Source organism: Nelumbo lutea, chromosome 3 (assembly GCF_056320005.1).
Source record: "Nelumbo lutea isolate HS-2025 chromosome 3, American lotus-T2T, whole genome shotgun sequence".
Lineage (NCBI taxonomy): Eukaryota > Viridiplantae > Streptophyta > Magnoliopsida > Proteales > Nelumbonaceae > Nelumbo > Nelumbo lutea.
The window spans coordinates 18599081-18613830 of record NC_142686.1 but is presented as its reverse complement, the minus strand read 5'-3'; the positions used below and the strand labels follow the sequence as shown (position 1 = coordinate 18613830).

At 35.6% G+C, this 14750-nt stretch overlaps 1 protein-coding gene across 1 annotated transcript in view; it reads right to left on the bottom strand.

Annotated features, from left to right (window-relative positions):
* The window catches only part of SIK1 (Protein kinase superfamily protein), a 106872-nt gene extending 102142 nt beyond the window's left edge, over positions 1–4730 (bottom strand). Inside the window, exons 1-6 of the mRNA XM_088980489.1 lie at positions 3724–4730; positions 3472–3560; positions 3261–3368; positions 3000–3107; positions 2497–2587; positions 2095–2147 (exon numbers count right to left, since the gene is read on the bottom strand). Coding sequence (XP_088836615.1) covers positions 2095–2147; positions 2497–2587; positions 3000–3107; positions 3261–3368; positions 3472–3560; positions 3724–4477 — 1203 coding nt within the window. The 5' untranslated portion in view covers positions 4478–4730. The remainder of the gene's footprint in view (positions 1–2094; positions 2148–2496; positions 2588–2999; positions 3108–3260; positions 3369–3471; positions 3561–3723) is intronic.
* Between the last annotated feature and the right edge of the window lie 10020 nt (positions 4731–14750).

The window sequence follows — 14750 nt, the reverse complement described above, 5'->3', positions numbered from 1 at the left end:
GCCTGGTTTCTTGCCTTGATCAGGTGTTGACTTCTTACCCAAATCATGTGCCCATTTAGGTTTTCCATGGAGATCCCAACATGTATCTCTCGTGTGTCGTGTATTATGGCAGTGAGTGCACCAAAGTTTGCTCTTATCATCTGTTTTTTATGAGAGTCACCTTTTTTAAACCACCTCCGACATTTGTATCTGAATTTCCCCGGACAGTTAGGGCAACTGACTCCCCTTCTACACCATTCATCACACTTCTTCTACTCTCTTCTGACTGCACCAAGGCATACACCTCCTGAACTGATGGCAAGTCTTTACTACCCAAGATCTGCACCCTGATGGACTCATACGAAGGATTCAGCCCTAGGAGGAAGGCAAAGACTCATTGCTGAGATACAAGTGACTTATATGCCTTTGCATCTCATCACACTTTCAATTCACATTCTAATAGTGATCAAGTTCTTTCCATATCGATGTCAAATCAGAATAGTACATCGAGAGACTCCCCTCCCCCTGCTTGCAAGTAGAGGATTCAGCTTGCAGTTGATATACCTTGGCATAGTGTCTCTGCTCTGAATAGGTGGACTTCGCTTGTTCCCATATCTCACAAGCAGTTTCAGCCCACATAAAAGTCTTTCTTACTTGTGGCAGCATGGAAACAAAGAGCCAAGACATCACCATACTATTCTCTTGGCTCCACCTATCATATTCAGCACTTCCGTACTTCGGTTCCTTCACTCTCCCATTGATGTATCATATTTTCCCCCTAGCAGTGATGTAGAGTTTTATTCCCCTAGACCACTCAAGGTAGTTCAGACCATCAAAGGGAATAACAGCCATGGGAAAACTCATATCCATTCCCCCACTCACTCTATTGTGGCTCCCTGAAATCTCTAAAGTGGCAGAATTCTCAGATGACGTGGTCAAAACAGATAATCAGTCCCAAACACCAGACTTAGGACCCCTCTTTACTCCACAAAAAAAATGCTCCACTCAGTCCACACCCTGACACTTGGGTTTGAAAACAGGCTGAGCACAAACAGTACCAATTTCAGGACAAAACAGAGACAATATTCGGCAGATTTCAGACCTGTACGGTTTTAACAGTCCCAACCTACCAGCCTTCCAGAATGTCTAAAACCATTAATCAGCAGGAGAGATCCTTATCACTTATAATCAAGTCAAATTATTGAGATGACAGGTCATCCTTGACCTACAGTCGTCTTAACACATGAACAGGATCACATGATCCAAAAAAACAGAGGTATACAGATCCGACAGCATTCAACAGCCCAGATTCATTTTGGTTTTTCACTTGGTACACGACCAAGGAGGGTAAAGAAGAGAAAACGGAAGAACTATACCAGTTGTAGAGTTGTTTTCCTCAGTCCAAATTCAGATCTCTGTTCCACCCAGATTCAGCAAGTCTGTTCGACCTGTTCTCTCAGTGAAGTTTGTTCGATCTGCTCTCTTTAGTCAATATTCCTACTCCGATACCATCTTGACAGTATGGCCGGCCAGAAATAAGAGGAAGAGAAGAGAAGGGAAGAAGAAGAGAGAAGGGAGAAGAGAAGAGAAGGGATTTGCAATGTAATAGTGCTAGCGGCGCCAGCTTTTATTATAATATATATAGGGTGCCATAAATAAGAAGGGAAAAGACCCTTGTGCCCCTGCTATAAGTGAGTACAATAACAAACATAACAGAAGTGAAAAATAGAAATAAAAAACACTTTAACTAGCCAAACAGACCCTACACCAACAACTAAATTATTTCAACAATATCGTTGAGTTTTTTACTTCTTCATTCATCTTGTTTAAGGTAATACTATTGTTTTGATATCTCGGATATCTTAGGGGATGCTCATGGGAAGAACGAAAAATACCTCTCAAAATTTAAACCTAAATTTTCTACTGGGACTGGCATGCACGCGCACAAGAAAGAAGACTATTAAACCAATTACTAGTTTTTAGTCTGCATAACAGGCTCTTCCAAATGGTTTTGCACAGAAAACCAACAATGAAAAATAAATTCCTTATAGCCTTAACATAAGGAATCTAACAAGAAACGAATTAAGTAATAATTACTCTAAAGAAGAAAAATACCGTGTTGCGTTTTGACATGGTCCTTGTAAGTTGTGCAGCAACACCAAAATCACCTGATCAACATGTTCCCAAATCCAAACATCATTATCATCAGTTTGTAAACAAAAAAAAAAAAAAGATCCTAGATATTTCTGCTTCACACTGTGGATAGTAGGATAGATTGCTAATAACTGAATTTGAAGATTTTTGCCAGAGGTGCATGCATCCAAACTGTTGTTGCAGATCATATTTACAAGACTCTTTATGCATGATAAGAGGGAATATCAATGCCACTCAGTAGCGAAGCAAGTGAAACAGTCTAATTTAACCATATGAGAAGCAGTTCCTTTTCCCTTTTCTCTTCTCTTTTTAAAGTACCTTTGTTGATAAATAATTATAAGAGATATGACAAATATTACTCACCCAATTTAACCTCTCCCTGCTCAGTGAGCAAGATATTACCACCCTTAATGTCTCTATGGACCTTGAAAATTGAGTGCAAATAAGATAGACCCTACATCAAACAGAATACATATTTAATCCCTTGGGCCTCAACCAATAATAAAATGTAAAATACATAAAGCGATGATTAAAGCACAATGTTGCAAAAATGAGGAGCCAATTCAAGATAGACAACACATCCATGGGACCTATCAAGTGAAAATAAAGATAATAAAGGTTGTTCATCTAGACATTCAATAAAAAATAAATTTTTGCTGACACAATGAGCTTTTGGCTCAAAATAAATTGAAGTTGCATATGAAATCAGGCAAGTTGTGCTTTCTACCAAAAATATTAAAGCTACAGAAAATTGAGATCTGACTCCAACATTGATAAATTCTTGAACCAATTCCCCTCAAGTGTATACTCTATGTAGTTTGTATTTATGTCATTTATCAAATGCAACTTATGAAATAGAATGACACCTTCAATGCTTCTCTACATATATATGCTATCTGATGCTCCTCTAGAGGCTCCTCAGTGGTGTTCATCAAGTCAGCAACACTTCCACCCCCACAATATTCCATCACTATCTGCCAAGATGAAAATTTAAAAGAAATTGTAAAGATGTTGAGAATAATCCGATGAACATATTACATGCAAAACTTAATTCTACAAGGTCAATAAATTCATAAAACATTTGTTCACCAAATCAACAAAACGAAGAAGAATGCACTTGCTCCTACCCAGAGATATTCTTCTCCTTGATAGCTTCCAAGGTAGCGGACCACATTTGGATGACTGCACTGTTGCAACATCTCAATTTCACCACGAATTTCTTCATAACCCTCCTCCTGGCAGAGATTAAATCGAGTCAACCATCAAAGGTAAGCAAAGAGCTCAACCCAAGCAACCAAAAAATCAAATGAAGAAGAAAAGGTTTAATTGAATACACACCCCCTCACTTAGTGATATCACTTTGATGGCAACCAGCTCCGAAGTCCTTAAGTCTCTAGCTTTGTAAACAGCTCCATACGAACCTTTCCCTGCCATCCCCCACAAACGCCAAACATATAAAGCACAATCCATTCAGCTAGACAAAAATTTACCAATCCCAAACAGTATTTCCACTAAAATTCAGTTCAATCAAGAGCAACTCTACAAGCTCAAGCTGCACAACCCAATGTGGAAACAGAAATTCTGACTCACCGAGTTCGTTGAGCAAATCATACTTAGTGGAAGGATCTTCCCTAGTAACGCTATCAGGAATTGAACTAACTGATATCTTACATGGATGCTGCCAATTATCTTCGCCCTGAGAAGAAAAATTCCCTTTCTTCTGCTTCCCAAACCCTAATTCCCCAATCGCTTGCATACTCTCCACAGCCCTACTCATAGTGGAAGGTGAATAAGCCCCACCTCCACCACTGCCACCACCGGTTCGCCTCACAACCGTCCCCGACACCGACTCTATATCATTTGAACGAAGTGTTGACTTCACCACAAACGTAGAGAAATTATCTTCCTCCTCCATTCTCCTCCTGGGGCTAGCGTGATTCCGATCTCCAAAAGGCGAATTACGCGACCTCCTAACCGAGGCCATTGACGAAGACGACGAAGAAGACCGATTGCGGTTGGTTCTAACGATAACGGTCCCCGAGAAATCTCCATTGTCATCTTCGTCGCCATATTCGTCGTCGCCGGCGGTTCCGAAGTCCTTAGGGAGTCGTTGAAGTAGAGGGGGGAGAGATGAGTCGTCGTCGGGATGGTCTTTACAGAGCATCGTTGCGTAAATGTCCTCTTCCTCTTCTTCTCTTTTTCTGTATCCTCGGCTTCGACGTTCTTCTTCTTCTTCCTTCTCTTCATCTTCGTCGTCGTCGTTGTCGTGGATGACGACTGTGGAGTAAATATCGGATCTTTCACGGCTTTTGCGAGTGCCACGAGAACCAGAGGAGAAATCCATTGCAGGCGAGAGCGAGAGAGCAGACGAAGTTCAAGGAGGTCGTTGGAAGGCCAGATTGAGATTGGAGCTCAACCTGTTACCTGGTTGTGATTGTGCTGCTTCATGGTGGACCTAGGACCATTTGCACACCAGCTATGGCAACTGGCAACTGGCAAACCAACGGTGGCAACGAACCACCGGCATTGGTTGAACCGGTACCCCTATTAACTTTTCGATTGTCTGGACACCCGACCGGCCATGTTGAAACCAAAACAATTTGTTAAAGCGGATAGATGCCTCGTTATTGTGCATGTGGGGATGTCAACGGGTCGGTTTGCCTCAACCCTAACCCGATGTTACAGTTACTCGACCCGACTTTCCTTGGAATACATGATTTTCAAACCCAACCTGACCCATGGCATTTCAATTGTATTTTTTTAATACATTTTAAAGACCTAAAATCCATTAATTTAAGTTTAGAAATTGTTTTATAGAATTTAAGATGTCACTTTTCCCATTAAAAAAAAGAAAAAAAAAATCAAAATCAATATGTAAATAAATCTTAAACTTTAAAGCTATAGAATTATAAGTCAAAAAGTTACAATAATACATTGTATATATGTAGGGTATCATGACCCGGTGAGCGGGTCAGCTAAAACCCGAGCCTGACTCAGGTTGAATAATCAAAACCCTAACACGACCCTATACGTCGGTTCAAGCCGGGTTTACTATTTAACCCAACCTAGTGACATCCCTAATGTCATCATCTCTCTATGTATATTTATTTTTTAAATTGAATCAAATAAATCAACTAGGCAATCAACTTCTTTAAATTCATCATCAACTCTCTATTCTCTTTCTCTCATAGTCTCGTTAGCTCCTTTGATTATCTCTCCTCGTTAACCATTTCATTAACTCTATATCTCTTCTAATAATTCACTCCACTAATTCTCTTTTCTCTAAATTACTCCATTAAATTGGTTAAAGTTCATCAATTATTTTCCTTTTTATGTTTTTCTTTTTTTCTTTTTTTCGTTTTTCATTTTTTAATTTTTTATTCTTTCTTGTCTCTTCATTATTATAACAAACCAAAAGCAATTTGCTTAGGGGTGATCATTTCAATTCAGCTCGAGCTCATGCCCGCATCAGGCCCACAAATTTCAGGACTAAGCTTGGGCCTAATACTTCAAGACCAATGTGGGCCTAGATCAGCCTCTAAATAAATAACTATTAAAAATTAGTTAATAAAAATATCATAATTGGTTAAATCACCTAAAAGTAATGAAAGAGTGAAAGTGAGTGGGAGAGAAAATATTAATCTCATCCAAATTCCACTCATTTCTTTCATATTCAAATTCTATTCAATTTGTTATTTATAAAGAAATTGTAATTTGAAATCTAATAGCTAAAATTATTTCAAAAAAAACCATTGAATTTTAACAAGTTTTTATCAAGCAACTATTAAAAACTAATAAATTAATAAAATTAATAGTTCATAAATTAAAAATTAAAATATATTTAAGTTCTATTTAAAAATAGCTAAACCATTTGCACTCTATGTAAAAATATAAAAAATAATTAAAATAATAAAACTAATAATGGCCCAATTAGAAATGTCATAAGACTCATTCTACTTAGGGATGATCGTCTATAACTTATCCCAACCCAGCTAGACCTACAAATTTCCTAGTTCAAGCAATTATTTTCTTCTAAACTAGGTCTAGGTCAAGTCTACACCAAGCCCACACATAATGCAAGGCAATAGAGTTATAAATATATTGGATTTAGATTGGATCCAAATGAATGTGCATTCGATTATGAAATCTCTATATTCACATCCGCATCTTATTATTATGTTAGATTTTTGGATCATATTTGGATTTAATCCACAACCATCTTAGAAAACTAGTTGTTTTTTTAAATATATACCTATAACAAATGTATATAAATACAAAACATTAAATTTATCAATTATATGCTTTATATAATTATACATAATATTTACATGTTTACATAATTATACTACATATATGCATAAAATAATAATTTTTTTAATTGGGCCAGATGGGATTAAATCCACATCTAACCCTCTTATTAATCGGATACAAGTTCTAACATCCAAATTTGGGATAATCAGATTCAAAATCAAATTGGGTGTCAAACTTTTGGAATCCATTAGCAGCCTTAGTGGGTAGAACCTAAGCTAAGTAACCCCTAAGCTTGACCTGCAAGTTATGTACATATATGGCAAATATTATTATCAAATAGTTAAATAACAAATTTTATATTAATATATAGTTATAATTTTTATGATAAACTCAAATTAAATAAAACATTTAATTTGTAATAAAATCATAGTTTTATAATTAACACAAAAAATCTTGTCCCTATCTCGGGCCTGGACAAAATATTATTATGCTTAGGGTGTGGGACGAGCTACAATATGCAACTTTAAAAATTCTTAGCACATTATTAAAACCTGTCACAATATTTTTTTTATTTATTTTTATTTGGGAGGGGGAGGGGGAGTCACTAGGCTACACAATGGGGATAGTTCATCCCCCATAGCTCTTTCGGCTTCATTACTAATATTTGTATCTAAAAAATAGTTTAAACCCCAAAAATAATGCATGCACAAGTAGAGGTGCAAGTTGGGTATATGATTTAAAAAATTTACATTTTACATAACATAAAGCCTATTATTTTAGGCCAGGACCAAATTTAACAAATGCTTAGCCCAAGTTGCAACCTTGTGCACGGTTGTATTCAGTTTGGTTCAATCTAGTTACAAATGTCACATTGCTCTTAGAGGTGCAATTTGGACATGTTGGGTTAGGTCGAGGATCAACCCAAGCAACCAAAGTCTTAAACCTCGAGATTGTGCTTAGATTGATTTAGTTATGACTATAACCTAATTTTATATATTTACTAATATTTATAAAAAAATTGTAACATTTATTCATTAATAGAGTAAAATAAATAAAATTAAATACTAAGGCCAGTTTGAAAAGAGTACAAGTACAAATATGCATAGTGCAAATACATAAAAAATGCAAGGTTTTGCACTCTACATATTTGTATTTGTGCTCCCAAAATAAGCCTAAGGATGTGTTTGGTTGCAATGCAAATAAATTTGCATTGATGCAAAACTCTGGCAGTGCAAATGATTTGAATGTAAATTCTAACCTATTTTTGTTTCAAATTTTAGCTCATTTTGTTTGATTGCAGTACAAATGAAGTAAATTAAGACATGAAGAAGAATAAAGTAAAATCTAAAACAAAATTAAACAATAATTACAATTTTTTACATTTGCACTTTCATACATTTGTACTAGTACAAATAAAATTGCACTGCAACCAAACACAGCCTAAAGTTTGAGGGTCAACCCAAGACCTTGAGATTGGACTTAGATTAATTAATTTAATTATGACTAATAAAATCAATATATAAATTAATTTAATTATGATTACAACCTAATTTTATATATTTACTCATATTTAAGTATTCTAAATATTTAAGTAATATTTAAAAAGTATAACATTTAATCATCAATAAGGTAAAATAAATAGAATAAAACACTAATAGATAATATGGCAATAATTATTTTATTAAGTAATTACTAGTAATTTATTATTTTTGTTAAAATTTATTAATATAATCAATCCAAGTTACTAAATTATTTTTACAATAAATTATTAAAATAAAGATTATTATTTTAAGCAACATTTCATTCATTCCTTATAATAGTTTTTAGTTTCTATTGTTTCACTTTCCCTTGAAAACTCCATGCATTGCACAAGTCCCCTCTAATAAAGGTGAAATCCCATTGCCAACAGGCTAGGGCTGGGGGGTTGTGTACCCCATGAAGCATAAAAGTTAAAAATCCAAATGCCATATTTTTTTTGGTAAAAATGTTTGGTGTATTAACACAATTAAAAAGTCATAAATCCTGCAGGCTAGAGGTATTCTTCTTATGGGCGTGTTTGTGTTTCATTTGGTTCACAAATACAACCAAAATTTTGCAAGGAATTTTCATTTTGTTGTTGGCTTTAGGACCAATAGACCATAATTCCATCGAAATCCTTATTTTTTGGATGGGTTTGACTATGATGTTAACAAAACATGACACCAAAAAAACTTTTACCCAATCAAACGGCATCATAAAAGTGGTAACAAAGAATATCACACTTAAGTGTGATGTATAAATGGCTAATTATTTTTTAAGCAAATGATCAAGGTCCAAGCCTCTTAACTCTCATTTTCTTTGAAATGCAAATTTATTAAAGAAGTATGAACATTAAATACGCATAAATGAATGGAAACAAAGTGGTGGATTAACGGTCACAACACAAAAATATATATAAATAAACAACACAAAAATATATATAAATAAGAAGTCATGACTTCAAGTCTTACTAATAACATTTTGAAAAATTCCCTCATAAAATGACTTAGGTGCTATATAAAATCGGGGCCGGCCGTTTCTTTCAGCTAAACCAATCAATCATTTGGTTCGACCAATTTCTTATGAGCTCCATTTGGGTGTGAATGAATCATCTGGGGGTCTAATCACGGTTCAATCGATTTGACCGACCAGTCTGATTTGATTTTCTAAACACAAATATTATAATATGAATTGATTTTATACATTTGAGTCACACAAAAAATCTTACAATGTGTTGAGTCCAAAAAAGAAACCACGAATAGAACAGTGATTGTGGTTCTGTGCAGTTCTAGAAACATCCATAACCATGCATATCAAAATGACTATTATGGCTCAAAAACCAATATTTTCAGTTTCAATTACTTTTTTTTTTTGTAGGAACTGATAAACATTTCATTCAAGAAAAACCAAATACTACAACAAACTGAGACAGGCATAAAGGAATACAGAAAAAAACACACACACACAAACAACCACAAACAAAGGTTCAGAAATAAACCTATATTGGAGAGACACAATGGACTAGTAAGACTATGTTAAAAAACTCTTGAAAAACCATATCCGGGCCACTGTATGCACTGCTTGGTTAGTTTCTCTCAGACAGAATTGAATTGTGAATTTTCTTCTAGAAGTAATTTCTTTTATATCCCTGCAACAAAAGAGGATTTCCAGGTCTTCACAATCATTAGCATCATTTATCCAATCAACTAAATATTTGCAATTGAATTCAAAGATGAGATTTAATTTGTTCATTTTATCTTCAAAACTAACCGCCTTCATAAGAGCTTGAGCTTCTGATTTCAGTGGAGACAAGACTTTTGATTTCCCAAAACCCGCACCCCAACAGCATCCCAAATGGTCTTTGATAATGAAGCCAAAAGAAGCCTGTCTAGAAGATCCCAAAAAACTACCATCAATATTAACTTTCATGCGGCTCTGATCTGGTGGAGTCCAAAAAACATCATTTTTGCTCTGACTAGTCTTGGAAGAGTTTTTTGTTATTTACTGCTAGAACAAAGGGATTTGGATTTTCATTTTCAAAATAAAAACAAATTTGTTTTATTTCCAAATGTTCTATAAAACATGAGCAATGTTTGCTAATTTTTCAAGATGAGTCTTTTCTAGACTAAGGAAGATATGCACTAACCAATCCTTAAAGCTCGGAAAGTTTCGATTATAGTTTGGATTAATACCGACACCAGACCCCAACCAAATGCACATTGATTTATCACAAAGGCGTAGAGCATGAGTAATTGTTTTTGTTTCTTTTTCACATCTTTCACAAATATTTGAATCTCTTAAACCCCTTTTTGCAAGATTTTCTTTAACAGCTAAACCATTTACACAACATCTCCAGAGAAAATGTTTAATTTTTGGTTTTGATGGAAGTCTCCACACCAAATTCCATAATTTTTTATTTGGAGTGGAGTCTTCAGGAACTATTGGGTTTTCTTCTTGCATTTGTTTAGCTAAGAAATATGTTGATCTAACTGTGAATTTCCCATTTTTGCTGCCTAGCCACATTAATTTGTCATTCCAAGGGTTTGGGGGGGATCTCAATGTCTAAAATTTTTTGGGTAAAACCAGCAAGTATGGTAGAATTTATCATTTCATCGTTCCAGCTTCCACTTGTATGGTTTATTAGATCAGCTTCCCTTAATTTCTCACTGCTTTGATGCCCTGAGCCCATTAATTTGAAACCACTTATGTTTGGGATCCATAATTCTCCCAGACTTTAATATTGGTTCCATTACCCACTTTCCAGCAAATGCCTTTTTCTAGAAATTTCCTCCCCTTCAGGACACTCCTCTAACCCCGTGAAGGTTGGCTTTTTAGCTTTTATGCCATTTGAATCATTGTCATTCATGCTTTATGCCATTTAGGGCCTATTTGAGAGGGCCGAGCAAAAGTTCTATTGATTTTAAGCATTTTTGGTAAGAGCAAGGATGCTGAATGTGATGGTTGTTCAACGGGTTGTGGAATCAAGGGGTGCAAATGGATTAGATCATCATCCAATCAAATCCAATCCTATTGTTGAATTTGGGTATCCCCTGATTCAGATATTCGGATCGGATAATCAGATCCGATTAAAAAAAACTCGAACCGGGTTCGGATATATATTATGCATTTATTTACATATAATATATACGTATATGTTTTATTTATTTATTTATTTATATTGTATTTTTGTAAAATTTTATATTAATTATTTTTATAAAAACATTTATATATATTGATGAAAATGATTGAAAAAATATTTATATATTTTGTTTTTCTTTATTTAAATAGTTATATTTTCTTTTCCTTTTAATAATTTATTAATTTTTAAAAATTAATTCAAATCAGATCACATTCAGATATCTAACATCTTGATTGGATTCAAATTCAAATTGGTACTTATGAGACCTGATCACATAAGACCTACAATATTTTGAATCGGATTTAAATATACCCTGATTGAAATCCCATATGATCCATTTGCATCCTAATGTGAAACAAATGATAATGTTCCACGCCAATAATAAAATACATAGAACCTACACCTTTCATAGTGGAGCCCATAAATTTATTACTAGCATGAAACATTATCATTTATTTCACAACCGGCTGAACAACCATCACATTCAACTAATCCGAATTATCCGAATAAGCTATTTAAACAAGTTGAATGGAGACACTTCAAATGGTTGACTGACCATTTATTTTGTTGTTTTGAATTTGGACCTTTCACCAAACAAAATTTACATGAGATGAGTCGTTACCAAGTAGGCAGTGCATGTGGGCCTACCTTGGAAAGCCAGAAGCCGTTGTGCTTCAACCCCTCCAAACAGGCACTTATATGGGGTCAGTTACAATGTTAAATAAAACATGCTTTGCCATTTTGTTATACTAATGTAGGGTTCAAGAAAAGACAAGGGAAGTACTTTTGTTTAACTTTTATGAATACAAAAGTGAATCAGAAAGGGTGCATATTGATTGATGAATTTCTTAATTTTCTGGGTGCTTTTTTTTTAACCAAAAAAAAATGTCATCAGATTTGAACCAAGAGGGCTAATTATAGATGCAACCAGATACTAGAAAAGTAGCTTTTTTTTTTTTTGGTTTCCCCAAAAAAAAAAAACTATTTTCCTTAATTTTACATGCAAAAAAACAGTAGAGCCCAAAAAATAAAAATATGGAAGATGGAAAAGAAATTTGGAATTATAGATAAATTAACTTGGTGGATCCCTTTATTTTCTATAAGACCATTTTATGAAGCTGCCTGGAATTGGATTCCAATTAGGCTATGTTTGGTTTGAAAGAAAAAGTACAGAAAGGAAGGGAAATGCAGAAAAACTTATATAAGATTTGTAAAGGTTTCATTTCCTTTCCTTTCCCTACTTTTTCCTTCAAACCAAATATAGCCTTAGCACCAAATCAATTTGGTTCAAATTCAAAATGTAGTTGAATATTCAGAACGTGAGTTTCATAATTCCAATTCTCTTGCATTATTGTTTTAGAATCTAGATCCTAAATGCCAAGCATATAACATACGATATAATTTGGATTATTGAAATTGTGATTGCTCTGTCAAAACCCTAGAACCAAACCGCAGGTGATAACTAATATCAACCTATTATTAGAGTCCAAAATAAATGGACTCGGGATATCCTACCTACAAGAATTCTATCCATGCCTATCCACAAAACACTACCTCCATGCATTAAGAACATCTTCTGTGCATAATAACATGTAAGAGGATGACATATTCTCCATGTGTGGCTGAGGTGTTATGTGAATAGATGTGGGTAGAGTGGTTGTGAATAGGAAGTCTGGACTCAAATAAATGGCCTGGATTACTCCAAGTTCCAATGTATAGTTGTAGTGTCCTGTGGGTAGGTATGGGTAGAATCATTGTGGGTAGGAGATCCGAGCTCCATATTTGGACTTAAACATTGCAAAATTAGAGTTGGCCCTGGAGCCCATTGCCAATTTGCCACTCAAGACCATCCCAGTTGACAGCCCAAACTGCCAAATTTAGACAGCCAAATTTTATGAACAAATGAAGTATGTACTTTTTTGGTGGATAGGATAATAACCAGAAAACTATAATCACAAAGGGATAGGAAATCCATCACATGGACGCCTAAAGATTGTGGATAAGGGGGCAAATTTCAAAAAATTTTCTCTCCCTTCAACTGGGAATCGAATTCCCTATTTAGAAAATCATATTTTCAATGATCATTCTTGAACCATAAACTGAAACAGATCTGAACCAAAAGGAGTAGGGAGAGATAATACCTGATACAGAGAAATAATATCTCTCAATGGAGGTGTTCACGCCTAAGGTAGGATTCAAAATCTGCTCCCACTGAAGATAGCGCAGTGCAGGGTGGAGCAGAATCAGCAGTGTTCTTCCAAAAGAACTTGATCATTCTTAAGAATCACCTGGACGACTTGTGAATACAACTCCCACCAATCTTTTCTCCAAAAGATTGGAATCAAGATCCAATCTTGATTTCTCCCAAGGAATAGAGATCGAACTACTGTAGGCGGCGACTGCAGGAAGGAGGCGGCAAGAGAGTATTTGTAGGGAGCAAAATTTTCTCTTATGTGATTTCAGCTCTGAAGACAAGACTATCTGTTGCTTGTGATTGTGTGTCATGTCTAAAGGTTGCCGCCCCCTCTTCCTTTTATAGGCTTAAAGGGATTAGCTCCTAATCCCATTAGGAGTTGCTAACCCAAATCATATCTGGATTAGAAGTCCCTTTAAGATAAGGGATAACCCTTATTTTATCTGCAGATTAGATCAGCCATCTCCTAATCTAATTAGGAAGTTTCCAGATCTAAATCTCATTTAGATATTGGACTCTTTGAGTGGATAGGGTGTGGGCCCAATCCTATCAGCTAATCTTATCTCAGAATTCGCCCCTTAAGTGACTAATCAAATTAGCCTAGTTCAAAATGGGCTTAAGGCACATTTAGGGTTATGTATTCATTTAGCCTTCCAAACTGCTACCCAGTTGGGCTTCCTTGTATGGCGTGGGACCCAAATATTGATCTACACATCAGCCACATGGGTTCAGCCCAACCTTTGTTACAAGGCCTGGCCGAATACACTGTTATGGACAGTGCACCCCTTGAAACCCATCAAATGGGATCTATGGGCCCAACACTTACCCTAAGTGGTCCTTGGGCCAAGCCACCTTGTAACACCCAGGGACTGTGGGCAGATGCAAGATTAGCCCATCAGGTATTATCCTCAATGGTCTTACACTCAACATCTCAGCCCATAATGATCATACACTACCCGACAAGAGATGACCTCTCCCTCGGCTGCAAGGAACAATGTTGCACTCTCTCTAGTATGGATCCCGAGAATTAAAACCTTTTGCAAACATTTTGAAACCATAATATATATACTTTTATATCTCATATAAAATATATTTTGCAAAACAAATCTCAACGATTGAAATCGGTTGCCGATAGTCTTGGTTTCCATCAATGAGAGTGCATCCTCGATCATTACCTTTGTTCGACAAAGGGGCTGATCTTGTCACTATGATCACCCACTTAGATGAATTCTGAGATGGTCCCAACATACCCATGTTTTGACCCCCGCTAAGGATCTCATTGATTGGTACATCAAAGACAGCCCAATCCGACACCTAGTGCAGTATCATAATCGAGTCTAGGAGTCAGGTGTAACTTTCCAATTTTGCCCATCAATCTCCAAGGTCTAGGGCAATATTGGAAATCTGGTCCAGTTCAAAGATTCAATTAATCCTACACTGTATGTGCCTAGGGTCTCACCCTGGTAGCTGAGACAAACCACCCCAACCAACTTGGTGGCATCATAGTGTTAGCCT